General features: G+C 42.2%; 1 protein-coding gene and 1 long non-coding RNA gene across 11 annotated transcripts in view; one reads left to right on the forward strand and one right to left on the reverse strand.

Moving 5' to 3' along the window:
* LOC125168336 (uncharacterized) overlaps positions 1 to 27,194 on the forward strand; it is a 129,824-nt gene that overhangs the window by 64,952 nt on the left and 37,678 nt on the right. The gene's annotated exons all lie outside the window — the stretch shown is intronic.
* IQCH (IQ motif containing H) overlaps positions 1 to 27,194 on the reverse strand; it is a 211,502-nt gene that overhangs the window by 44,666 nt on the left and 139,642 nt on the right. For 5 of the 6 annotated variants that reach the window (XM_047863380.1, XM_047863381.1, XM_047863379.1 and 2 more), the window contains 2 exons: positions 11,085 to 11,205; positions 6,646 to 6,932 (listed from right to left, as the gene is read on the reverse strand). In XM_047863380.1, coding sequence (XP_047719336.1) covers positions 6,646 to 6,932; positions 11,085 to 11,205 — 408 coding nt within the window. Of the gene's footprint in view, positions 1 to 6,645; positions 6,933 to 11,084; positions 11,206 to 27,194 lie in introns of those variants that run through there. The other variant, XM_047863384.1, reaches the window with a different exon arrangement.

The raw sequence follows: 27,194 nt of genomic DNA on the forward strand, positions 1-27,194 counted from the left end.
AAGCTGTTGGAAAGTACTTATTTAATGAACACATCAGTCTCTCTTTAATCTGAGGCCTTTGGTAGGTGTTTCATGCCCCTCGTGGAACCCAGTGGATACCACCCATCAAAGGAGGCTTGGCTCCAGGACCCGTTGGGGGAATAGTTGCTGCTCTTTGTTTAAGGCTTGGATCCCTCCATGGTGATATGGGACAGGGCCTTTCCTCTCAGTGGGAAGGCCAGACCTCCAGCGTGGCTACCTTGTAGCTCTGTGTATTCTGCGTGGAGTCTCTGAAAGCCTGGAATTGCCTCATTCCTAGGGTACTGGAATCTTGGACATGAATCTACCGGCGAGAGTGGTTTTATACTATGCTCCTACCACCTCCATTTCCCAGGGACTGGCCTTTTTTACTGTCTTTTTTTTAAAAATTGAAGTGTAGGGGCGCCTGGGTGGCTCAGTCGGTTAAGCGGCCGACTTCGGCTCAGGCCATGATCTCGCGGTCTGTGAGTTCGAGCCCCGCGTCAGGCTCTGTGTTGACAGCTCAGAGCCTGGAGCCTGTTTCAGATTCTGTGTCTCCCTCTCTCTGACTCTCCCCCATTCATGCTCTGTCTCTCTCTGTCTCAAAAATAAATAAACGTTAAAAAAAATTAAAAAAAAAATTGAAGTGTAGTTGGTATACAATACTATATTAGTTTCAGGTGTACGAGATAGTACACCTTTTTTTATACACATGACTCAGTGCTCACTGTGATAAGCCTAGTTACCGTCTGTCACCAGACAAAGTTATTATAACATTACTGACGCGTTCCCTAATCTGTACTTTACATCCCTGTGATTCATTTACTGACCCTTTTCCTTTTATTTCTAGTGACCCTGTGTTCTGGCTGATGTTCCCAATATTTAAACCCTGTATTCCAAAACTTTTCTTCCATACAGCTAGCTTAGAACCTCACCCTCATCTCCTTAAGGCTAAACAGGATTTTCCACACTCTTATTTGGAGTTGATTTACAGTTGTGGGGCCATCCTTGGTGCACCAGTGTCATCTTATCTCTCTTTTTTTGGCTTCCAGTCCCCTTTGCTTTTACTGTGGTGAGTTATGGGGGCCCAGATGGAACCAGAGAGCAAGAATCTGAGATAGATGCTGCCATCCCAGTTTTCTGCCTGCCTCGTCTATTGCAGGACATGTGTATATATAAGGTCATGTATGTGAAAGTGTAAGCTATTACATCCTATACAGATTTGTAATTATCATTATTCATATATTTTTTCTGATTACACATATAATAATTTTTACTTTTTAAAATATTTTTTAAATGTCTTTTATTTAGTGTGTGTGTGTGTGTGTGTGTGTGTGTGTGTGTGTGAGAGAGAGAGAGAGAGAGAGAGGGAGGAAGGGAGAGAGAATCCCAAGCAGGCTCCACATTGCCAGCACAGAGCCTGACATGGGGCTTGATCTCAAGAACTGTGAGACCATGACCTGAGCTGAAATTAAGAGTCAGACTCTTAATAGACTGAGCCACCCAGGCACCCCAATAATGCCTACTTTTGAAAATGCAAATGCAGAAAGCACAAAGAACAAAACAGAAATCACTCTGTATTAGTTTTCTATGGCTGCTGTAACGAGTTGCTATAAACTTAGTCACTTAATGGGTCGGAAGTCACAAGTCTCACTGGGCTAAAATCAGTGTCAGCAGCACTTTATTCCTCCCGGGGGTACTAGGGGGGCATCTGTTTCCTTGCTTTTTCTGTCTTCTAGAGGCTGTCTGCATTCCCTGGCTCACTGTCGCTTCCTGTTTTCAAAACCAGCAGAACCCTTGTGATTATATGGGCTACCTGCATAATCCAGGCTTATCTTGCCTTCTGAATATCCTTAAATTAATCGAATAGCTGTGTTGCTGCATATGGGAACACTCACAGACTTCAAGGCTTTAGGACACATTTGGGGGCCGTTACTCTGCCTGCCACACCCTCAATCCTCCAATCCAGAAATGATGACTTGAAACTTCTTAGTGTATTTTTTTAGGTTCTTTTTGCTCTGCATATATATGGTTTTTTTTTCTTTTTATAAAATGGTTAGCATGTTACATATGTTGTTTTGTAATCTGCATTTTACTCTTCCAACTATTCTATGAAGTTTCATTTTACTATTTTCATAACATTCAGTTCTATTGCTCTGTCATAATTTGCCTAACAAATTCTCTATTATTGGAATTTAGGTTATTTGAAAATTTTTACTATCCTTAATAATGTTCTGATTGACATATGCATACATAAACCTTTATGATTATCTCCTTGTGATATTTCTAAAAAGTAGATTACTCTTCTTAATATTAATTTTGAATATAAAAATAAGTACTATGAAAATATTGAAATACATAATTTTTGCATGGGAAGGTTTCTCAGAAGTCAGATAAGCTATCTTACTTCATAGCTGAGAAAACTGAGGATAAGAGAAAAAAAGCTATAAGCTCAAAGTAAAATACTAATTAAAAAAAAAGAGCTATATTCAACTATTTGAAACTTGAGGATGACAAAGAACATTACAAATAAAACACAAATGACAACATTCGGTGTCCAAGTACAGGAGGGGCAGGAATGGGCACAGATGTGGTATGTGAAGAAGACAGCAGGGTTGGTTGGGAGGCTGGTACACTGAACAAATAAATTGATTGAGCAAATAAGTACATATATTGAGGATAAAGAGACTCTGGTTTCTCACTGTTGGAGAAGGTATTTATATTTAAGTATGGAAAAGGGAAGTCTAGAAAGAATCCTGAAGTGTTAGATTAGCAGGAACACATGGTTTTAAAATACATACACTGATGGGGCGCCTGGGTGGCTCAGTTGGTTAAGTGTCTGACTTTGGCTCAGATCATGATCTCACAGTTTGTGGGTTTGAGCCCCATATCAGGCTTTGTGCTGACAGCTCAGAGCCTGGAGCCTGCTTCGGATTCTGTGTCTCCCTCTCTCTTTGCCCCTCCCCTGCTCAAACTCTGTCTCTCTCTCTCTCTCTCTCTCAAAAATAAGTGAACGTTAAAATAAATGAACATTAATATTTTTTAAATAAAATATATACAATGATAGATATGGGAATAGTTATAGATGCATTCGTGTGTGTGTGTGTGTGTGTGTGTGTGTGTGTGTGTTACATATATAATACATATACTTCCAAGCTCTGTCCACTGAGAGAGACCAGAAGCATGGGACACTGCAGTAGCAATGAAAGCACGAAGAGCCCAGATCTTAATAATGTCTTCCACTAAAAGGACCCAAGGCTCTTGGGTTGATCCTAGGTCTGGAACAGGGAAATGTAAGAGGAACCTAGAATATCCCTTTGTGCTAGAAAGTTAGACAGTGCTCAAAGAATGATGGGCACATGTCAAAAGGACACAAGAGCCACTCTGAAGTTCTGCCAGGAGTGAAATCTGGGACAATTTGAGCATCAAAATGAGGAAAACATCAAAATGCAATTGACTGAAGAAAACAGAAACTCACAAATTCCAACTAGTATATATATATATATATATATATATATATATATATATATATATATGAAAGATGCAGAAGGAAAAACTACTGTAGTAGATTGCCAACTAATAAATATAGAAAGCATGATAGAAATAGAAAATTACCACTCTCGCCATGATTGTGGGCTCAGGAGAAAGTTAGCAATGGTTTTTGAGTTTCGTGGGTGGAAATTTGATGATGTATAAAATGTTGCTGAACTCTTGGAACACGTTTCTATAAAATATCACTAATCAATGACAAAGTAAAAAATAATGATTTTATGGTGGAAAACAAGGCTGGAAAAAAAGAAGGGAAAGCCACAACTGACAATAAATATGAGAACATATTTATAACCTATAACAACCAAGAGGTAAGAATTGCTTATGTACAAAGAGCTTCTACAAATCAATGATCATATTATAGTCCAATTTAAGTGGGTAAAAGATATGATAAGGCAAGTAAGACAAAATATATAAAGAGCCAACAAACATGAAAAGATGTGCATCATCACTAAAAATCAAAGAAATGCTGAGGGACGAGGTAACATTCTTCCCCCTCTTAGACTGGCAAAAATGAGGCATTGATAATATGTCAGTCTCTTCATTGGTACCACACAGCATGCCCACAGGAGAGAAATTAAGATGCTTTCTGGAGTGATGTTTCTTGCAAAATGACTAGAGAGTATGTCAGTGATTTTGCCCCAAAATATTTTTATTTATATATATTATGTATAAAAATTTTATAAATTTATTTATAAAATTATATTTATTTCTGTGTTTATATTATTTATACTTTTATCATATATGTATACTTATATTTCATTATATATTGGTGTATATTATATTATTCTATTATATTACATACTGACCCACATACACACGCACGCGCAGAGCTAATATACTTCCCTTGCCAATGTAGAAACAGCCTTTGGTGTACTCACTGAGCACTTCCTCCAATGCTGTTCTGTTGAAAATCATAACACAAATGACCATATACTCAAGTATTAACAGGAAGAGACAATGAGGGGTCATAATGTGATCAAATCACAGAATCATCGGTTAATATTTACTTGTCCATCAACTGATGCCTGAATTCATTCTCTAAAAACCTTGGCCGCACGTCTAGTGTCCTGCTGGAATTCCTCTGTTGTTCGTTCATTCTTTCAACACATACTGACTCAACACTTCCTTTGGGCCAGGGCAGAAACAGTGCTGAGAATTGAGTGGGGAGCAAAAACAGACATCATATATCTCTCCTCAAGGAGCTTACAGTCTACAGAGGGAGACAGCTGTAATCAGATAATCATATAAATAAGTTTAAAACTGTCACTAAGGCAACGTGATGGGAAGGAGAGGTACTTGGTGATGTGAGAACTCAAAACAGGGGAATTTGACTTTGTCAGGGAGGTCAGGGAAGGCTTCCCTAAGAAAGTGTGGCTTCAGCTGAAATATTACGGATGGGAGGGGGGATTAACAAGGTGAAAAAGAAGAGGTAAGAGCATTTCAGGCAGAGGGGCAGCACATGTAAAGGCCCTGTGGCAGGAGGTAGTATGATGAATAAGGGGGACCGAGAGAGGCCAGTGTGGTTAGAAGAGAGAAAAAAGAGGGAGTTAGGCGAGAAAAGGCTGGCAGGACACATGGGACCAGCCAAGTGAAGGGTGGGACTGTAATCCCCAAAGCCTAGAAGGATAGTAAGCCCAGGGACAGGACCAGCTCTGTGTTTGAATATCCCTTTCACTGTCATGCAATTTTCCCCATACCAAACTTGAATGAGTAGAAATCACAAGTCAACAGTCCCCATAGTTCCATCCTCCTCCCGCCCGAGGGATCACAGATTTAGTCCTTCTTTCTCATGACAAATATTTGGGGAGGGAAGTGTCCCCTGCTTCCCTGCCACCCCGCTCTTTCACCAGAGGGCATTGCTTCTGTCCTCCATCCGCCCCAGGTAGGTTCACAGATGCCCTTCAGTTTGTCCTTTTCTCTCTCAATGTGCGAGCCTGAGAAGGGAAAGCGAAACCGATGGAGGGCCCAGGAAGGCAAATGGAAAATGATTATTGAGCAAGCTGAAAGCTGCCCAAAACATAAACTTTCACTTTGAAACCATCATCTGACTGAAACGGAGAATCATAAAACCGAGAATAATGCCTATAAAACAACTAAAGTACGTTTACAATGTTGAATGGCCAGAGGATATCAAGAGAGGGAGGGCAGAGGCCATGTCACCCTGCAGACAGAGGTCTGGTCACCCAGCACTCACAGAGGAGGAACTAAACATTTTTCAAAATGAGTCTTGTGAAGTAGTAGTGGAAATAAACATTGTAATTGGGGGAGGGTGAGAAGAAAGCAAAAAAGGCTAAAGTTATTAGACTGTTCTACATCAGAGCCACACCTGTGCATATGAAGAATGTTACAGATGAAACATTGAATGTATAAAACCATGTCATAGAATAATAATAACACTATACAGTGTGTCATAGTCTATAGAAAGCTTAAAAACATGCAAAATGAAACAGTAATTTATGGGTTCCTCCATGTGCTGTCAGAGCGTTAAGATACAGAAAGGCTTCAGAGCCCCAAATGTAAGCCTCTGGGAGGACAAGGGGCCATGTCAGGAGCGTTGGCAAGGAATGCCAGGACTGGAGATGGGACTGGTACCACTTTATTTCTTAAGCTGAGTGGGGGCATGTGATGTTCATCATGTTATCATTAAGACCTTTGTATATTGATGACATATGGCCCAGTACAGTTTTTTAGAAGAAAAAATTGACAACCTGAGTTGCTGGTGAACTACTGATAAGGAGAGGAATGGAAACAAGGACTCTGAACTCCTTTCTAGGTATTGACGTTCTATTTAAGCACAAGTCTTAGACAAGTTCAGTCCCTGGATGGCATAAGATAGACTCATGATAAGACACTATTGGGCAGAATTGAGGCCCCATCGACAGAGCTAGGGGGGATGAGATGCAGTCATTGAAACTCCAGCTGTACCTGAACAAGAAGACCTTAGGCACAGACCCCATAAATGCTGAATTTACAGGGTCAGCTCACGCAAGGGGCACTGAATCTGAGAAACTCCCCAATATTCCCTGTTGCTGTTGCTTAGGCACAGATGGTATGGAGTGTTTACATATTTTAGTATTTCATGTGGCATCAACTTACCTGCTGTTCCATGGTGCTTGCATCGATAAATGTCACCAGGTCTATAGAAAAGTAACCAACCACATCTCTCATTTTACAAGCATTTCCAATTTTGAGGCACAAAGAACTGAGAACTTGGGGATCCACCGAGGTCTGAGGCATGGTGGTACCAGAATTGATGAAGGGGCCTTCTGCATGAATCTGGTCCCCCGTTGACAACACTCTGATTTCTCCATTGGGCTCTATCAGCATGTCGACTGTCAGGTTGGTGACACTTTCTGCAGGTGGATACGCTTCCACCACGCCTCCTGGTGGGAAAAACATGGAGTAGGTGAAAAGACGTTCTCGTGTGGATTGTGTGCACTTAGCACAGGAGGAAAAAGCCCAGGCTTTGGCAGATGGACTGGGGCTCAGATCCTGCATCTGCCATGTCTTGTGAACTTTGGGCAAGAAGTTTCAATTCTCTGAACTTCCTTTTCCTCATCTACAAAATGGGCTTAATATAACCTACCTCACCAGATTGTTGTGAATCTTAGAGATACTGTATCTATAGTATTTAGCCCAGTCCTTGGCATAGACTAGGACTCAATGAATGTTAGTTTTCATTCACCATAAAGACACCATAAGATCATCAAGGCTTTGCCTATTGGTAACCTAACAACTACAGGCAAATACCTCAGGGGGAATTAACTGCCCATAGTCTGCAGTTTATACCTTGATGACAAGTGCTTTCTCTGTTTCAACGTTGCTGCTTTTTGAAGTTTTGATGCATTGGTATTTTTATCAGGAATGAGAACACTATTATGTCAAAGGATTCCTATGCAAAGCCAATTATAAAGCATTTTTTTTAAAACAACATTATTTTTGAGAGAATGAGAAAGAGACAGAGCATGAGCAGGGGACAGGCAGAGAGAGATGGAGACACAGAATCCGAAGCAAGCTGTCAGCACAGAGCCCGATGCAGGGCTTGAACTCATGAACCATGAGATCATGACCTGAGCCGAAGTTGGACGCTTAATCGACTGAGTCACCCAGGCGCCCCAAGTATTTTTTTTTTTTTAAAGATAGAGTCAGGAGATGCTGCCTTTCTTGAGGAAGGATCCTTACTAATAATGACAGCTTTATAATTTATCATACTTTACCTTTTGCTCTGAATAACAGAAACCACAGAGAGAAACCTGATGCTCAGCCACAGCAACAATATGAGCCCTGGCTAAGTTTGTGAGTTAGTTTAGCGGCATCCACAAAACTTACATGGCCGTGATATTTTGTTTTTAGGCCTAACATAAGTCTTACATACATACATACATACATACATACATTAAATATATCTTTCATAGAAAAAAATTAGTATTATTTATAAAGAATAAGATAGCATAATTTAAAATTTTTTAAATGTTTATTTTTGAGAGAGAGAAAGAGAGTGAGAGAGTGTGAGTGGGGAAGGGACATAGAGAGAGGGAGACACAGAATCTGAAGCAGGCTCCAGGCTCTGAGCTGTCAGCACAGAGCCCAATGTGGGTCTCAAACCCACTAGCTGTGAGATCATGACCTGAGCTGAAGGAAGTCAGACGCTTAACCAACTGAGCCACCCAGGTGCCCCCTCCCCCCTTTTTTAAGATCGCATAATTTAAAAGTAAAAACAACTAAGCGTTCTCTGGACAGGGCAGCCTCTGGATCCCAACAGCATTAAGGTAAACTTGGTGCGTATTTCACAACTTTGCTAGGAGGTGACCTCTGCCCGCAGGCTTTGAACAGCATATGTGGTTAAATCCCGAGATTTTAGCATTTCTCAAATGCAGACATCTGTTACTTTATATAAAAGGCACTTTCCTTAAATGTCTGTAAGTTTGTTTGGAGCTGGCCCTAAAGAAAGCTGAGTTTTGGAAGGAAAACATTTATCTATTTAGTTAGTATGAGATGTGCTTTTCTCTAAATGGGACCTACTAGTGTGTGCTGTACCTAAATACGAGTTGTTGGGGGAATTAGCAAGGTAAGTGCAACAAAAGAACAACAAAATCCACAAAAACAAACAAAAACACTGACTGAATCTCTCTGATTGAGTTAACTTTGTGGCTTTATCTGTCACCTATATTTTGAAAGCAAGTGCTTCAGTGCAAACACATTATCCTTTATACTTACAAGATTACTTTAGTTTTTTTACTCCAAAGAAGCTCATTTGTACCTTCTTCTCAGCATTATGACCAGAGTCTTTTCACTGTTAACTGTTTTCCTTTCAAAGCAATTAATTCCTCTTTTTAAAAAATATATTGCCTTTGATGATAATCCTGTGACAATGTAGACGTTGAATCTGTGGCACATTTTGTGACCAGAAGCACACTTGAGAGAGCAGAAATGAAATGAAACAGGCAATAATGGAAGGTGGTAAGAGATGTGGCCTTAGAATCAAGAAGCCTGGGGGGGGGGGGCGGGGGACGGCCCACTTTAGTCAGTAAACATTTATGCAGGCCTGCTGTATGCACTGGGTTCAGAGCCAGTTAGAGATTTGGAAACACATGGCCTACTAGAACTGGATTTTTGAGACGTGCTAAAATTGTAGGCTCTACCTGTGTTTCCCACTCACCACATATTTGCTGTGTGACTTCCTAGCTTTGAGGCTGTTTCCCATCTATAAAATTAGCTTAATAAAGTTTGTTCTGCTTCCCATAAATGGGCACTGTGTTTACAACGTTGCTGGAAGAAAGGATGGAGATGAATAGGAAGTTGAGGACAGCCTGAGCTTGTGGTTATACAGCTCAGGTGAGGCAGTGGCTGGGAAAACCCTTTCTAAGCTACAAAGCTCCCATGAAAAGAGATAGATCAGAGGAGGGTTTGCAGGCTGACCTTGGAAGATTTGGAAACTTCCTAAGTCCTATCTTGGATGGACCTGGAGATCCTCATGGTCCTCCCCTCCTAACTTAAAAAGAACCCCTTATTCTTGTCTATTTTTGTTGTAGGGACCTTGTTCTTTCCCATTTATGCATATGGGGTTAACTCTTTCCTTTTTACTCTTCTGTCGGTGGGTGCATGTGGAAATTGGTAGAATCACAGAAGTTTAGATCTGAGAGGACACTGGAGAGTGTGTGTCATCTCCCCTCTCCCCGCACCCGTGAAGAACCCCCTTTTCAGCATGCTTGTCAGACGGCTGACCATCCGACCCCTTGCTTAAATAATTCATGAAGAGAGCGTTCACTACTCCCTCCCAGTCCTCACTGCCTGCCCAATGTATTCCAACAGGCCACACGTGTATCTTTTCTGGTGCTCTCTCATTCACTGAGCTAGAATGTGTTCCTTGATAAATGTACCCGCTGGATCCCGCCAAGACACCTGGAACAACACAGTGGTAGCCGCTTACTGGCTCTGCCATGTATTCACAGAGTGATTTGGAGCAAGTTACTTATTAATCTTTTGTACCTCAGTTTCCCCTTCTAGAAAACAAGGGTGATAATGTACCCACCTCGTAGGATTGTTAGGGGGATTTAATATGCATATGACTAGAATAGCATCTGGCACATAATAAGCACTCTCTGGCCCTCGTTATCTTATTTCTGCTGTGCAATATCACCGTTGTGCTGGTGCTGCTGCTATCCGACCTCACATTATTATATTATTATATATTAATGTTAATATAAAAAGTTTTGTTATCACCTGACAGTAGAGATTAGAGTGTTAAATATATCTTCTGTGGCCTGTTATCCTAGCCTTCTTGCATCATTCGTGTGGGTAAGCAGGTAAGAATGTCTGCCTTACACTGTAATCTGTTAAGAGTGGGGGGCATTACATGGGCGTGTGGCCACTCCCATAGGGACCTCTGCAACTGCGGACAAGCATCATTCAGTCCATTCATCTCCCTATCCACAGACTTCCTGGTGTCCTTAGAGAATAAGGATAAATTAGGAGGAGGAGGAAAGGACACTGGAGGATACTTATTTAGAAATAGTGCCTTCGGAACTGCAGGGGGGGACCATTTCTTCCCTCCCACAAAAAGGAAGGGGAAACTAACACTTAAAGTCCCATCTTGAGTCAGGCTGCACGGTAAAGACGTTCACATCTGTATTCCATTGAACCCTCCAAGCAACCCCATGAGGTAGGTAGGGGAGAAAACTGAGCCTCTGGGGGTTTTAGAACCTTGCTCAAGGTCATGGATGAGATCCATAAGCAGGTCATCCACCTCCCAAGCCCACCTGTCAGGGGAAGTCTGAGGTGCAACAACAGGGCCGAATCTTGAGCCACGCCTGCCACACTTGGTGTGCTCAGCTCCTATTTATGTAAGAGGCTGAGTGCGCAATAAATATTTAGGCAAAGTTTATAAGAAAAAAAAAAAAGTCTGCTTGTAGGAGCACTTAACCTAAACCGGTACAAGAGATGCGAGGTATTTAAATTGGTGCGAGGTTGACCCAAAACTAGAATTCAAGGTTGTGTAGACCAGTCCTCAATAGAAACTTTACAGCCTTATTTACCTTGACTGAGAAATGTTTGGAGGAATTTCCTCCACGTCGGGAACCGTTTCTCATTGACTGGCTGTGCGTGCTGTGCTAAAATGCCCGCCAGCTCCTCGGAGATCTTCACCAAAGCTGGCTCCTGCAGAAACAAATTAAATAGAACCACAAGCAATTTTACTACAGAAATGAAAACTGCTTGTGGAGTGATTAAAAACCAGGCCTCCAACAGGCAAAAAAATGTGGTTACTGTTTACCCAGAGTCAGAAAGCCATTTTGAAATTTTTCTCTATTTTTCCAGCCATTTCCGTTTTCGCATTTCAAAGTGATTTGGCCCCTAAATATTGCTGCTAATTCTGCCTGTTGTGTCCAAAGGGCAGCCTTGTGTCCAGACATTAGGAAATCCGGCCGCAGACGCACTGTAGGCTGCCCAGCTAGCTGAGTGTCCTTGGCCAATGTGCCACTTCACTATGGGCCTCAGTTTCCCTTTATGTAAATGGGGGGTTAATGACCTAGTCCCTAGGATCCTTCAGACCCGAATGTTTGTTGTTCTGTTACCCTAATAGGACCGTTCCTGGGAGAAATTATGGAGTTGGCAGGGTCTTTCTTTGGCACCTCTATCTCTTTAAGCTGTGTTCTTTCCCCCTTGTTGGGAGGCCTCCACATCCCACAGCCGTGGGAGCAAAGCCTTAAACTTAGGGCTGATACTGTAGAGGTGGGATTTTATTTTTAAAAAATTTTTTTTTTTCAACGTTTATTTATTTTTGGGACAGAGAGAGACAGAGCATGAACGGGGGAGGGGCAGAGAGAGAGGGAGACACAGAATCAGAAACAGGCTCCAGGCTCTGAGCCATCAGCCCAGAGCCCGACGCGGGGCTCGAACTCACGGACCGCGAGATCGTGACCTGGCTGAAGTCGGACGCTTAACCGACTGCGCCACCCAGGCGCCCCTGTAGAGGTGGGATTTTAGATGGGAGCAGATTGTAAGAGTGAGGTGGGGAGGGGTGCTGGGATTCCCCACAAGGTCAAAGCCTCATCTGACTAGACACGAGATGGGCCCCCTACCATCATCAAACAGCCCGAACCACAGAGCCTCCTGTCAAAATGAAAACAGGTGGAAATTCCTTAAAGAATAAGATGCATGCCTTTTTGATATAAAGAGCCTCAGGTTGCCAGGACCATTTTTTTTTTTTTCTGGATAGTCTGGGACTATCTAACAATTTTCAAATAGAGCCCCACCTCTTCAGACTTTATTTCTGGCAGAAGTTGAGCAGGGCACTAGATATAAAGCCATTTGATGGGCATTATTCATATTCAAAATATGGGACACTGACAAGAAAAACTTGGGCTTGCTTTGGGTTGCTGGGGCCTTCTAGATATATGTATGAGTGCTCAGCAGTTTGAAAGAATAAGAAAAGAATCTGCTGTTTTGGTGAGCGGCGTCGAGAGGAATCTTAGAAATAACCTGTATACTCGTTTATTTCCAATTTCCCTGACATTAAAAAGTGATTGTCCTGCCCACCACCCCCTTTCACCCCCACCAGTTCCTTGGGATATCTGTTTCATTCTGGGTCCAGTGCCCTCTAAAAATCTATAATAGAAGATAAATATCTAAGAATATACTCTAGACGGGTACAAATAATCTGAATAATTTCTGAAATATCCAGGAAATCCTGGTGGGAGAGTTCCATTAGTTAGTTTAGTAAGTGCTGGACACACAAAACAAAAATGCCTTGAGAAAGGGAGAGTGCCTGGCCTATGCTCGTTCAGGATGAATCACTGTGCAGCAGCTGGAGGTCTGTTCAAAAGGGTTGGGGAAGCTGGCTGAGGCCTGGAGCCTTTGCCTGGGAGGTGGAAGCAGGGAAACCGTTGTCAAATTGTTGCCTCCCACATCCTGCACAGTGTACACATTTCTTCTGCTCTTTCCTGGACATCGCCTCGGGTCTCCAAAGCCCTGCATCTAAATCATAAACAAGCATACACAACGTGCAGTTCCAATAACTTGGCCTTCTGCCTTGCTCCTTGGAACACCATCCTCCAAACCCACCTTTATTTTTTGTTTTATACTTGTTTCAGTTAAAAGCATTCTACTGTATCGAAGAAGACCAATTGTCTGTGATTCATGAGGTGCCCCAAAGCTGGGACACTGAAGCAGGGCTGTCGATTCCCACCCTGCTCGGGGTCAAGGAGGGAAGTTTTGCAGGCCAGGCGTCCCCCGGGACAGTAGAGACTTCTTTCTATGCTGCCATGATTAAAGGGCTTTTCCTGCCCTGCTTCTGAAAAGCATTAAACCATCTACCCAGTGATCTGCTGTGTGGCCATTCACATCAAGTCAGTCTAAAGAGAAATAATTCATCTATTCATTCACTTATGCATATATCAATAAACTACAGGTATGAGGAGTATCAAAATGATGGGGACAGACAGTATAATGGTGCCCATCCGGGACTAGGGGTCGGGGGAATGGGGAGCTGGTGTTGTGTGGCTACAGAGATCCGGTTTTACGTGATGAAAGGAGTTAGGGAGATGGATGGTGGTGATGGCTGCTCAGTGTTGTGGACATGTTTACCACCACTAGACTGTTCACTTAAAAATGGATAAGACAGGGGCTCCTGGGTGGCTCAGTCAGTTAAGCATCCAACTTTGGCTCAGGTCATCATGATCTCACGGTTCATGAGTCTGAGCCCTGTGTTGGGCTCTGTGCTGACAGCTTCAAGCCTGGAGCCTGCTTTGGATTCTGTGTCTTCCTCTCTCTGCCCCTCCTCCACTTGCACTCTGTCTCTCTCTCAAAATATAAAATAAACATTAAAAAATTTTGTTTTTAATTAAAAGAACGGTTTAGACAGTACATTTTATGTTATATGCATTTACCACAATAAAAGTAATTGGGGGAAAAATGACAAAGTGTCAGGCCTTCCTGGTAGGTAGCTGAACTGGGGGAAAAGAGTTTGTGTGTTTTAGGGGAGAGGTGGAGATGGAGAGGAGGCGGTGAAGGAACAGGTGGAAGCCTTGCTACCTAAATCTTGAAACTAGATCTCCATCAACTTGAGGATCAAGTTGAAACTCCCCAGACAATGCATGAAGAGGGGCCTCTGTGACTGAGCCTGTGATTCCTCATGTAGCCTCAGGTCTCCCTTCTCCAGCTCCCAGCCTTGCCCCACACTCCCCTGGCTCAGCCTCTTTCCTCAGCCTGCCTTCCTTCACTTCCTCCCCTGGCCGACTCCTCGTCCTGAGTTAGTTCTGGTCACACCTCTTCCCGGAAGCCTTCTCTATCACTAGTTGGGTATCCTTTCTCTGTGCTCTCCAGCTCCATGGGGGCTCCCTCACAGTGTGGCCAGTGGCTTTGAGCTCATTTGCCCCAGTGCTCTGCACAGGGAACCCTAAATGTGGAATGAATCATGGCAGTGGTAAACACGGACCCAGCCCCGAACAGCTGAAGTTACAGAATAGGGGAAAATGTGGAACCTCTCCACAGGCTCCCTCCTTGCTGCCCAGGAACCACCTGGGGGGATGACCACTTAAGAACCACCAATTCTTCCTGGGTGGATTTTATGGGATTCCCTGCCTCTGAGGGGCATTGGGAAGACAAATGAGGTGACATTTACGAAGCGCCACCTCAGATGCAACATGCTATGTGAGGGCCAGAAATTAACTTGTAAGGCTGTGGCCTGTGTGAGGCATCTGGACACCGTGCCAAGCTGCCGCCACTGCCTCTGTTCGCACAGCCAGCCATTCTGCCCGCGCGGCAGCATTTCTGCTGTGCACAAAGCCACAGCAAGGGGGTAAATTTCCTAGAGGAAAGTCTGCTGCAGGAATCTGGAGGATGAATCGTGTCCCATCAAGAGAAGTACACAGCTGAAGGCACTGGTGGGGTGATGTTCACTAGGGGACAGTGAGGCACATGGAGGCAGCCGGGGGCCATGATTAGCTCTCTAAGAAAACGGTATGGGTTGGAATAATGGGGTGAGGGTATTAACTATTCCATTCATTTATCTTGAAAGCCTCTGATGGGAAATATGAGGATCATACTAAGAATGGCCTTAGTACTAACAAAAAGAGAAGTGTCCCCCTCACCCCTACCAACCTGAACCAAATCATACAAAACCACCAAGACCTGTAGCTCCTAGATTCGAGAAAAGCCAGCAAACTGACGTTCCATATAAAAGCACCCCTGTTACTGGGTGATTTTTAACATGTGACTACAGACAGAAAACAGTGGAGGTTGTGGAAATGAATGCTAGTTTGCTTTCTTTGCCCCCTTCTCATCCTCCCAAATTGTGTGTGTGTGTGTGTGTGTGTGTGTGTGTGTGTGTGTGTGCGTGTGTACACATATGCAAAATGTCTGTTAGAGGCCAGCAACTGGGGGTGGGTGTCTTCTCTATCCTACAAAATCCTACAAGCTTGTGAAATGAGTACTTAGAAGGTTTCACCTCAGTCAGTCATATCAAGGTAGTGGACTACCCCAGTCTATTTCAGAGATCCCATGACCCACATGGAGTAGATCATTTACAGCTAACGACTCTGGGGGTGTGGAAAGGAAAGTACGTATCTTGTGGGTGATAAGCAGATGCTAGAAAAATTCACTTTACTCTTTGAAAAAAAAAGTCAGAATTCCAGATTTTCCTTCCATCGTGGTTGCACTGGGTCTGCCAACACACATTAGCTGTTGGCCTTTGTGGAGCTGATATAGCTCTAGAGCAATTCCCATCCAGGAGAAACTTCGGCCCCATCTTTGCCATTGCACGGGCTTGTCACCCTTTCTCCAGCACCCACATTTACCCTCAGTGTGCATTGATAATCGTCAGGACCTTGGAAGGTTCCAGGATACCTGAGTAGCCTAGGGCACAGGGCCTCAATCTGCCAGACCAGTGCATCCTAGAGAATCTTGTCTATCAAGCATAAGCATTGCCTCTCAGCTCACTCTCTATTTCTATCAAGACAGTGTACATTTGAAGGAAGAGATATTTGACTGAAGGAAATTCATGATCTCTCAGGGGAAGCTGCTGGCATATCCAATTTAATACTGCCCTCAATGACTAAAGCTACTTCAAACTCTAGAGAGTTAACTTTCCCAGGTAAAGTGTGTGTGTGTGTGTGTGTGTGTGTGTGTGTGTGTGTGTGTGTGTGTTTATTGGTGAGGGTGGGAAGGGAGAAAGAAGGAATACAAATTAGAATGTACTAAATATCAATCCCACCAAAACTCATTTTATTTTAGAAGCTTCTTTGCTAGACCTGCAGTGGTAAATTAGGTAAAATAACTTCTTGGCTAATCACCTCCAATCTCTCACGTCTCACATTGTTTGTGGTGTTCAAAGGAGAAACCAAGGGACCTAGCTAGATTGTTCTTCCTTATAAAGATTTCTGATGTGGAATGGAGGGTGGTATAAGGTCAAAAGGGCAGAGCAATGACCTAAAAAACTAAGCAGGATTGTCAGTGTTGAGAGGGACCATATGGACCATCCTCATGGTTAAATGAGTTAAATGCCTCATTCGCAGAAGAGGGGATGGGACTCCTGTGCTCATGTAGGCGCTCTCTGGCTGCCTCTGACTCTTGGGTGAGTCCCCTTCACCAGCCCTCCTGCCTCTTTCAGGGGGTAAAGTGTGGGGCACTGTGAAAGATGCTCAGGATTTGAATTGGCTAGTGGCACAGAGATGGAGAGAAGGGAGGGATTCCAAATTTGAGGGTGAATTTAGAAAGGTTGCTTTGCTGGGCTCAGGATGCATTTTATCACTGTAGTCACCGTTTAGGTAAAATAATTGCTCTCACTTATTGAACGCTTACCATGTGGCAAGCCTGTGCCAGAGATTTTTTTTATATTTATTATCTCAAAGCCACTCTCTGAGTAGATATTATCATTCCCAGTTCCTGTCACACAGCCATGAAGTGGCACACTGGGATTCAAGTCCAGTTGCTACCAGTACGCCGTAGTTCGATGGGATCTGTTTCCGAAACTGCCATCAGTGGGTATAAATGGTCAATCTGGGTCAGATGAGATCATCCACATGTGATGCTGAGTCTGTGCCGTCAGATTTATGAAAGAGTGGTCGAGTGGACATCTGTTGTTGGCTGCCCAGCATCTTTGTCCCCCTGTTCAGGGTCACGATGTCCCAAACCTCCTCTTAGGAACTGCCGCGATTGACAGTGACTCACCCTCAACTCCAGTTTTCTTTCCTCCTATTGTCTTGACCAAGGAGAAGCTCCAGGAGCCCCTGGCAGCCATCTTGGAGCGCTGTGGACAGCCAGCCTTAGGGTGGAACAGACATTATGTGCCAGGAGGAGGGGTGGGGGGTAATGGCGTCCTTAGCGGTGTTGCGCTGCTGGATTAAGCCTTGTCCAAAGTCAGACTAATCCTTGGATTTTCAGTTGGCTGAGATAATCAAGCCATTTTGAGTCAGATTTTCTGTTAATTGAAGTTTAAACATTTTAAGCAGACACACGTGGGCGGGCCAAACCACGTACCCACAATCCGTGCTGGAAGCTTTAAGCCAGCAAACGTTCTGATCATCTGTGCGTTGGTTACCCTCATTCTGCAGTCGGTAGTGAAGTTTTCACTCATTTCTCTCCATTAAGATCATTAGGAGCAGTCCCTCTTTAGCGTGCAAAAATATGCTGAGAAGATGAAGAAAAAATGAAAACGTCTCCGGCAAGTCATAAACTACTTCCCACACCTACTTAAAGTTTAAGGACTGCTTTAATACTCCATGTTTAATTGTTAATTGAGAATTTAAAAATCAAAAATGCCAACTTTGCCTTCGATGAGATGGAAAATTATGCTGCTGTAGAAGGTAACATAATGTAAAACAGCCAACATTACCAAGGCACACAAATGTTTTTGGTATGTAAAATTGCTTTGTAAAATATTTGCTCCATCTGCTGAAAGCGGCAAAGACAATTTTCCCTTGATAGCTAATGGCCCATTTCGGCTGTGTGGCAAGTGATTCGCTGCGGTGGCGGCTCTCATTAAACAGAATGGTGAAAATACGGTATATAATTCCATACTTATGTAGCATTATCCACTCGCTGCTTCTCGAGGAGTCTGTCCCTCATTATCTAGGCCTCCACCTTGTACCAACATGCAGGCCTAGCAGTTGATTTGACTTGAGAAGCGTTTTGTCCAACTGAGGCACATATGCTGTGCCTCCATTCCAAAGCTCAGCACAACTGCTTCGCCCCCGACCAGAGACACTAGAGAGGTTCGTTCCCTTTCAACTTTGCAGCACTGAAACTGCTGTTTCTTTTCCCCCTCCTCACAGGGGGCCGTGGTTTTCTTTCTGGGCACACCCTGTCGCGCTGCATGCTGGGGGTTTCAATACATAAAGATTAAGCGTTTCTTGAAATTCTTAATTGAACTCCCGCACATACACAAAAGCAGGAAACGTGTCCCCCCAGGGCCAAAACTGCTGTCACGAAAGCCCCACAAACACTGCCCTTGGTTGGTTCCTGGTGCACGTGGCAGTCTGTGATCTCTGTCTTCAAAGGAGTTGTTTACACTACACCCCGAATTCCTTCAACATCTGCTAGAGGAACAATTAAAAATAAATAATCCAGGGTGGTTTAAAAAAAGAAGAATATGTTCATGGTTTAGGAATAATATTGAAAAGTAGTTACAGCTGCAAGTGGCAGATTTGTTAAAAATATTTTTAATGTTGGAAAATGGGTTTGAAGGGAATTGTATGAACTATGAATGACATCAAATAAACACAGATGACAGTTTTAAAGATTATGCAGTCTTTTAAGGCAGAAACCAGGCCGTTTAAAAATCAACTGTAAGGTGGAAGTAGCCATAATGATTATTACTGGTAATATATTGGTAATAGGTCTCTTTCTTACCAGTTGGAGAAATATCGTCGGTTGAGAGAAAAGCTCTTTAACTGGCAACTGAAAACAGAAGAAAGCACGTGTGCCTTTTGGACTTTGATTTTTTTCATTCAAGTATAGAGGAGAGGAGTGAATTTGTGGAATGAAATGAGAGACCATCAAGAGAGTTTTTATTTTAATTTTATGCAAAAGGAGTGGGCAAGCGTTTACTTCTTTTAATCAGAGAGCCCTACCTTCTTTGGTATTTCCACAAGTACAGATGTATATACTTGAGGCCGATAGGAAAGCTTTGTGCAATTTAGTATTGTTTTCTTTCTGCAGACCATGCTGGTGAAAATACCAGGGTGATAAATCAGTGAATTCCAAAAGTGAGGATTTTTGTTGGATTTGGTACAGTGACAGGAGAGTCCGAGTCTTCTCAAGGGCATCCCTCTCTCACCCAGGGGCACTGAGGACAGACGACCAGAAGCAAATGGCGCAGTCGTAGACAGAGAGTAAAACTCATTCTGAATCTGTTCCAAATACCCGTGCCTGCTCTGTGGTTTTCAGCAAAGCAGATATTTCCAAAAGAACTCCAAGGGGGACTTCCTGGATGTGAAAACACTAACCAATTCTCGTTTCTCTCATCTTTTGCTTTATTCCTTCCTTCCACGCTGTTATTGCGAAAAACTGGCAGTTAAATTCAATTGATTCAAAATATTCTGGATCCATATGGCCGCCAACCCTGGAGCTGAGGCGGCGATAGCGCCTCACTGCTGTTCTCAAGCATTTGCCTCTCCCCTAGTCCCCAGATGGTGGGAGTAACATTTAAACCTCCTTTTCTCTGCCTTGTACAATAGACCTTGGCACCATTTCAACTGTTTACTCCGGTAATTAACAGCTCTGATACCACAACAATTACAACTCCTACGCTCTCACCACAATAATGCTATGAATTAGTGAGAGCTAATGGCTGGAAGGTAGAGTGTTTCCAGACTGTGAGATCTGTGCATTTTTAGAATAAAATAAAAGGTACAAACAGCACGCTTGCAGTAGACAATGATTACCTAGTAATTAGTTTACACAAAGCTTCCTATTTAATGGCAAAACGCTGTAATTAACGTGTGACAGAAAATCAAAGGGTACTTTGTAAGCATATGAAAAATTAACACTGCAGGCCCATAGCTTTATGTACTGATTAGAAGCATATTAAATCAATAGGACACACAAACCAACAGCTTGTGTAGCTGGTTATTATAGGTCCTCGGAAGGGGGACCCGGCTTTCATTTACTTGGGGAGGCAATTTTCCTTCTCCTGTCATCTTCCTCAGGCACAGGCAAGCACCTCAAACTCAACCCTGGCAGCTTTGTGAAAATAACCATTGAACTGGAAGAAAACATTCTAAGTCATTCTCAGAGATAAGGAAAAATATGTAAATGATTAAAGCTTTCCAACAATTGTGGTGACGTGCTGCTACACTAATTAGAAAAGACACCAACTGGAACCAGAAAATGAAGCAACTGGGTCTCAATCTCGTGGTCAGAATAAGCTCCACTTTATCAGGTCACTGCCTCTCTCTTCGACATGTGGAAGATTAAAATAACTGGAATTATCTTTTATTTTGAAGTGATGGGAAACCAGGCTGCTGTCAAGGTTTATTCTTTTAAAGGCATTATTCAGTAAATCACTGGGTGGGCGCAATTGGGTCAATATCGCGTATCTTCGACAGCCACAATCCTATATAACGATAACTGATGCATAGAACAATGTTCTGGAAGGCTACAAGATGCAAAAAGAACTTCTGAATCACCAGAGGAAGATTTAATTGTGCATTCTTGTTCAACGTTACCTGCAATTTAATTGTAATACAGTTTTATGGTAATATTAATAATAACAGGTAGCATTTCTTGAAGGCTTATTGTGTGCTGAGTACATTGCTAGCCAATTCACAGGGGTATCTTATTTAATTGTCACCCCCTCCCTCCCCCACAAGGCAGGTACTAATATTATCCCTCTTTACAGATGAAGAGGTAGAGACTTGGAGAGCAGAGTGATTTCCCATGGTTCCCCCCTAGTGACCTTGATGTGCCTGGGCTACAGAACCCCCGTGGAGCTAGACCACCTCCTGCTTATCCTGAATGTTCAATTATTCAGACTAGCCTATTCCAACACTCATTCAGCTTAAGAGGGAATTTACCAGGTCAAACTGGAACAGGAGACTAAAAAACAAAACAAAAAACAAAAACGAAAAAACACAAACAAAATATGTGGTTGCTTATCCAAAAAACAAGGTTTTAAATGCCCACTATGTTTTTAATGCTACATTTGATCTTGAAGTTTGGCTGCCCTAAGCTTTGTGAGAATTTATACGCTTACTAAAATGATCATGTTCATGTATTAAGTTGAGGAAGGCATTGAAAGCCACCCCCAGGAACAATCAAAGGGCATATCTAAAACTCACTCTCATCACCCAAGAACATCTGCAGGTGTGTGAGGCAGTTGAGTTACAAAAGCTTTAAATCCCGGGAACTGCCCAGGAGGGCTTGGGCTCTTCTGCAGCTCTCAGGTATGTGCCCTCTGAACTCCCTGCCTGCTGCCTTTCAGGGAAAATGACAGCAGCTTCCTTGTCAGCCAGGAAAGGAAAGAAATTCCAGCACAATGGCTACTGTGTTCCAGGGATGTTGGTGTTTCCCATGCCTCTGTAGAAAGCAGAAAAACTGCCCATCCGGCAGTGGGTCACAACGGCAGGGATTTGGGGGGCGGGGGGTGGAGGTAAACACTGCTCCAAGATTTTCAAACAAGGAGTCTTTTCTAAAAGGTCTCAGCTTGGTGTGGCAAGAACACTGCGCCAGAGGAGTGGATGTGGGTTCCAAGCTAGGCACCATCATTTATTAGCTACGTGAGCTTGGGCAAGTTACTTAACTACCTAAGCATCAGTTTCTCCATCTGTAAACAGAATATAAATAATTATCAAAATGGTGTGGAAGTAAATGAGTAGAAATCTCAGGGTTTTTATGAGATTGAATGAAGCAATTCACGTAAAGTGCTGAGAGGCCTGGCACCCCCAGCTATTCTACAATGCTAATAATAATTATTATTGTTATTGTTATTGAGAAATACAGGGAAACATCAAGACCTTAACAGTGTAAATTTATAGAATCTAAGAAAATGCCTAATCTCATGTGTAGACCAATATTCTGGCAGATACTAAATACATAATCTAGGAGGTCAAGGTTTTAATATATAAAAATAAACAATAAAAAAATAAACAAATAAAAAATAAATAATCATATGTAGTTTAATGATTAGGGAAAATGATTACCCTAGATTTTTTCCTTACCTAGAAAACCTGGATTTTTCTCTTAATATCAAGATGTTGTGTTTTTGATATAAAAGACAAATAATAGGGGCTCCAGGGTGGCTTAGTCATTTAAGGGCCCGACTCCTGATTTCGGCTCAGGTCATGATCTCACGGTTCGTGAGTTCAAGCCCTGCGTCGGGCTCTGCGCTGACAGTGTGGAGCCTGCTTGGGATTCTCTGTCTACTTCTCTCTTTGCCCCTCCCCTGCTCTCAATCTCTGTCCCTGTCTCTGTCTCTCTTTCTCTGTCTCTCTGTCTGTCTCTGTCTCTCTCTCAAAACAAGTAAATAAACTTTAAAAAACATATATTAAAAAAAGGCAAATAATAAATAAGGATGTGAAAAAAGTATCCCTTGCTAGTAACCAAGTAAGAGCAATTAGAAGATGCATTTGACATCTAAGAAATGCAAACAGTTCATAATAATCCAGTGCTGGTAAGGTTGTGGCACAACTAGTATACTTATTCTCTGCTAGTAGCCTTGGAAATTGGCACGACCTTCTTAGAGAGTAATGTGGCACTGTGTAACAAGAGCCATGAAGTATTCTACTCCCGAGTCTTTCTCTGAAGGACCTGGAAGTAATTCAGCAGAAGTAAAAAGAAATGTATATAAAAACCAAAAATAAAAACAAATCTTTACTTCCTCCTCATTCTTCCTCCCCTCCTCCCACTACTATCAAAAAAAAAGTTGGAAATAGCCTAAGTTTCCAACTTAGTTGAATGGTTTAATACATTAGAGTAAATTAATATGAGGGAATATTATACAGCCATCAATTGTGACTGCTACCTGTAAACGTGGAGGATGTTTAGGATCTGTTGTTTCAATAGCATATATGCTCTTATTGTAGCTATAAGAAATAAATGTAGCACACTTGAAAATTAATACGCAAAAATGAAGACAACTGGGAAAAGTGATTATGTACTTATTTGGTTAAATATTTCTTTAATCTTTTAGCTTTTCTAAAAAAATTGTGTGGTTGCAGGGTAATGGTTCTTTGGGATCACCTAGTATACCTACTAAATTCCACATAAGCACTAAGCTCAGCCATCCTACAGCGGCTCCTAAGACCCAGCCACAACAGGGTCTTAGTGGATGGATGTCTTCACCATAGAGACACAGAGTTCTTTTTTTTTTTAACGTGTTTTAAATTTATTTTTGAGAGACAGAGACAGAGCACAAGTGGGGAAGAGGTAGAGAGAGAGGGAGACACAGAATCCGAAGCAAGCTACAAGCTCTGAGATGTCAGCACAGAGCCAGACATGGGGCTCAAACCCACGAACCGGGAGGTCGTAACCTGAGCCCAAGTCGAACACTTAACCAACTGAGCCACCCAGGCGCCCCGAGACACAGAGTTCGAAGGCACTGACTAGGTAGGTGATGGTTCTCCTCTGTCATTTTGTTTGCTTAGTTCTACAAGGATGCAAAATAACTACTGTGGTTTATTCTACTTTTTCTAGATGTGGATGCCTTGAATTCATAGTTTTAATATTTTAAAATATAGATTGTTTTCCTTGGTGATCCCCAAATTAATTTCAGATATCTAACAAAGTCCACAAAAGTACAAGTGAACATAAAACTGCTCTGGCATAGGGCTAAACGGGCAATATTATGCAGTAGCATTCAAAAACCAGTTCAATTTCCTTTCCCCCCTTCCTCTTATAAGTGGTGACAGTCCTCAGCACCCTGTACTGTCCTTCCAGGGAAACAGAGGTCCAAAGAAGGGCTGCACAGAGAAATCCAGAAGTAAACTGGCTTATTTCTTTCCACGGAGAAACTGTCCTATAAAGATCTTTTCTTGCAAAGCAGCCTCCCCAGTAGTATCACTTGCCACCAAGCCCAGGAATGAGGGAGGGAAGATTTACCCCTGAAAAAGGAAAGAAAGACAAAGCCACGAGAAGGACCAGTACCACAGCAGATGTCTACCTGGGTCTCCCTACCCTGTCTTAGGTGAGAGTGGTCAGGAAGGTTTTTTTTCCCCTACAAGTGTGCCTTTCTTTGTGTACGCCTTTATTCCCACTAAGTGAAAAGAGATGCCCCCAACTGGGGAGTGGGGTGTTTGGAGTGTGTGCAAGTATGTGGATTCATTAAACCTTGACAAACATTGAGTGAGTGAGTTTACCGGGACCTGTTGGGGGAAGGAGGTTTTGTTAACCGATAGGATGAAGAAAGCGATGTTGATACCAAACCACCATGAAAAAAAATGAGACTTGTGTTCTGTTTCCACCGTGGCCACCATGTAACGTTATGCTTTCCCTCAAATCACCTGCGTGTCTATACTTATTTTTTGGTAATGTGACTACAGTTTTTTCCAGCATTTGTTGACTCCATGTCTTTGTTTCAAGCCTCAATTGCAACCAAATAACTCTGGTTCTAAATTAGATAAGTAGAAAAAAAAAAAGACAAATTTTGTATTAGCTCCTTGAGTCCACACTGAATCATGCCTACATCTAAAACCAATATCTGTATAAGATGCAAGAGAATCTCAAATCAGTTCAAACTCCCATAAACAGCACTGTTTTTAATCTGTTGCCTACAACATACCAATGAGAAAAATCACAGTATCGTGTCATAAGCTGCTATGCAAATGATGGTATTTGTAAGTATTAACATAATTTAGTGCTTACAGTCATATTCTCATTTCTAATAATTCTCCCAGAATGGAGTCTTTCTCTGGACTCTTAGCCTGCAGGATAGTCTTTCATCAAGAAGCTGAAATTTTTAATAACCTGCCAGCATATGTTTTGTATGTGCCAGGCTAGGCTTGATGACACAACATCTTCATTATCAAAAGAAACAGGTCTACAAACTGTAATAGGACATTAAAACATGTCTGTGCTCATAAAGTAATGCTTTGATGTCTAAGTGTGCACCATTACCATGGTCTTCTGGAACAAAGGATAATTCTAATCCTAAATTCTCAATAGCGCCCTCAGTGAAGATTGCAATTCACTTCCACTCTGAATACAATTTCACTTTGAAGGCAAAAGGAGGTCCATAGTCTCCTACACACACACACACACACACACACACACACACACACACACACCACACACACACACACACAAGTTTTCCCGAACTGCTTTATTTTTTATTTTTAGTTTTGGCTTCTAACTACATCCTGGCTAAGCACAGTTCCTCACCATACAAAAAGATTTCTGCTGAATACTTATTTTTTCCTTGTTAAGTTAAAAAAATGATTTAGATAATTAATTATTCAAGAGTTTCACATTTAATAATATTAACACTAATGCTGAATGTATTTGGTGACAATTTTAAATGGTGTAGTTTAAAATCATTGAAATTAAATAATGTGTAGTCGGACTTTTAAGTGCAATTTGGCCACATGTCATTATTCTAACTATTTTTTCAAAATTAAAGTCAAACATTTTAAATTTATCATAGTCGAGTATCAGGGAATTCTTTAAAAATTATTAGTTTGAAATATCGAGACCAGCAAATACTTTGCACACTAACATTTTTGATTTTTTAAATAAAAAAGTCATATTTTCATGGTTTAATCTCAGCAGCTTTGCCTTTAAAAAGAATATTCTATACAATATGAAATAAAATCCAGTTTAAAGAGAACACAAGAGAAATCTCTATGGGCCTCAAAATTAAATACATTTTCCTTGTTTTATTTTTTTTTCTAGAAGAGTAATTCACTTTAGTATCCTTTAAATAATATGTAAAAAGCTGGCCCTGACAGGTACTGCATTTAGTCCATTCACTGATGGAGGGAGAAGAAAAGCCCAGAATAGATCATGGGGAGAACAGGAACATTTGTCAAAGGGAACTCTCTCTTCTGACTGTTCTCTGGATTTATTCGTCATTTCACTTCTGCAAGAATAATGTGGTTCTCTCTTGTGTGCGCCTCCCTTTTTCGTCACTTGTGTGTCTTGATTCATAAACTGCTGGAGTGGGATGCTCAAAGCAGATGCAACTCACTGCCCAGCCCACTGCTATGTACTTCAGCAGGGAAGGAATCAGTTAAGGGAATTTGTACCCGAATTTTCCTCATTCATTATGCTTTTGTCAGTAGGTCAGTGAAAACAGAGATTTGAAATTAAGAGAAGCCAGGCAAAGGGCACCTGGGTGGCTCAGTCAGATGAGCACCCGACTTTGGCTCAGGTCATGATCTCAAGGGTTATGAGTTTGGGCCCTGCATCAGGCTTGCTGCTGTCAGCACAGAGCCCGCTTCGGATTTTCAGTCCCCTCCCTGCCTCTCTGCCCCTTTCCCACTTGCACTCTCTCTCAAAAATAAATAAATCTTAAAAAAATATATATATAGAGAGAAACCAGGCAAGACTAGGCCCCTGGATGCAAGGTGAGGCAGCTTTTAGAATGGTGGATTGAAGGGGTGCCTGGGTGGCTCACTCAGTTGAGTGTCGAACTTCGGCGCAGGTCATGATCTCTTGGTTAGTGAGTCTGAGGCCCACATTGGCCTCTGTGCTGACAGCTCGGAGCCTGGAGCCCTGCTTTGGATTCCTACCCTCTCCCCCACTTGTGCTCTGTCTCTCTCAAAAATAAATAAACATTAAAAAAAAAAAAAAGAATAGTGGGTTGAATTTGTATATTGAGCCATTAAAATGACTTTAATTATTAAGTAAATTTGGAACAGACTAAGAAGTTGTACAATTCATCCTTCCACCAGTATACATGGAAAAATCTCTACACGTCCACTCATATGCTAAGGCTTCTTACCTAGTATTTAGTTTTGGCTGGGAGGTTTTCTGGCTGGGATGTAGTATTTTCTCGACATCTCATAGGGACCAGCAGTTACATAAATTTCCTTGAATTGGCTTCTAAACCATATAACTGCTGACAGAATGCTTTTCTATGTTAGCTTCCAGGTGACAACCCCTCACTAATAGAATTTCTCTCTCATAATAAAATACAGCCAGCTTAACAACAACAGTTGTTAGAAGCATATGATCAAGACCCACTTAGACCAAATGATGGGATTTGCCATGCTATT

Source organism: Prionailurus viverrinus, chromosome B3 (genome assembly GCF_022837055.1).
Source record: "Prionailurus viverrinus isolate Anna chromosome B3, UM_Priviv_1.0, whole genome shotgun sequence".
Taxonomy (NCBI): domain Eukaryota; kingdom Metazoa; phylum Chordata; class Mammalia; order Carnivora; family Felidae; genus Prionailurus; species Prionailurus viverrinus.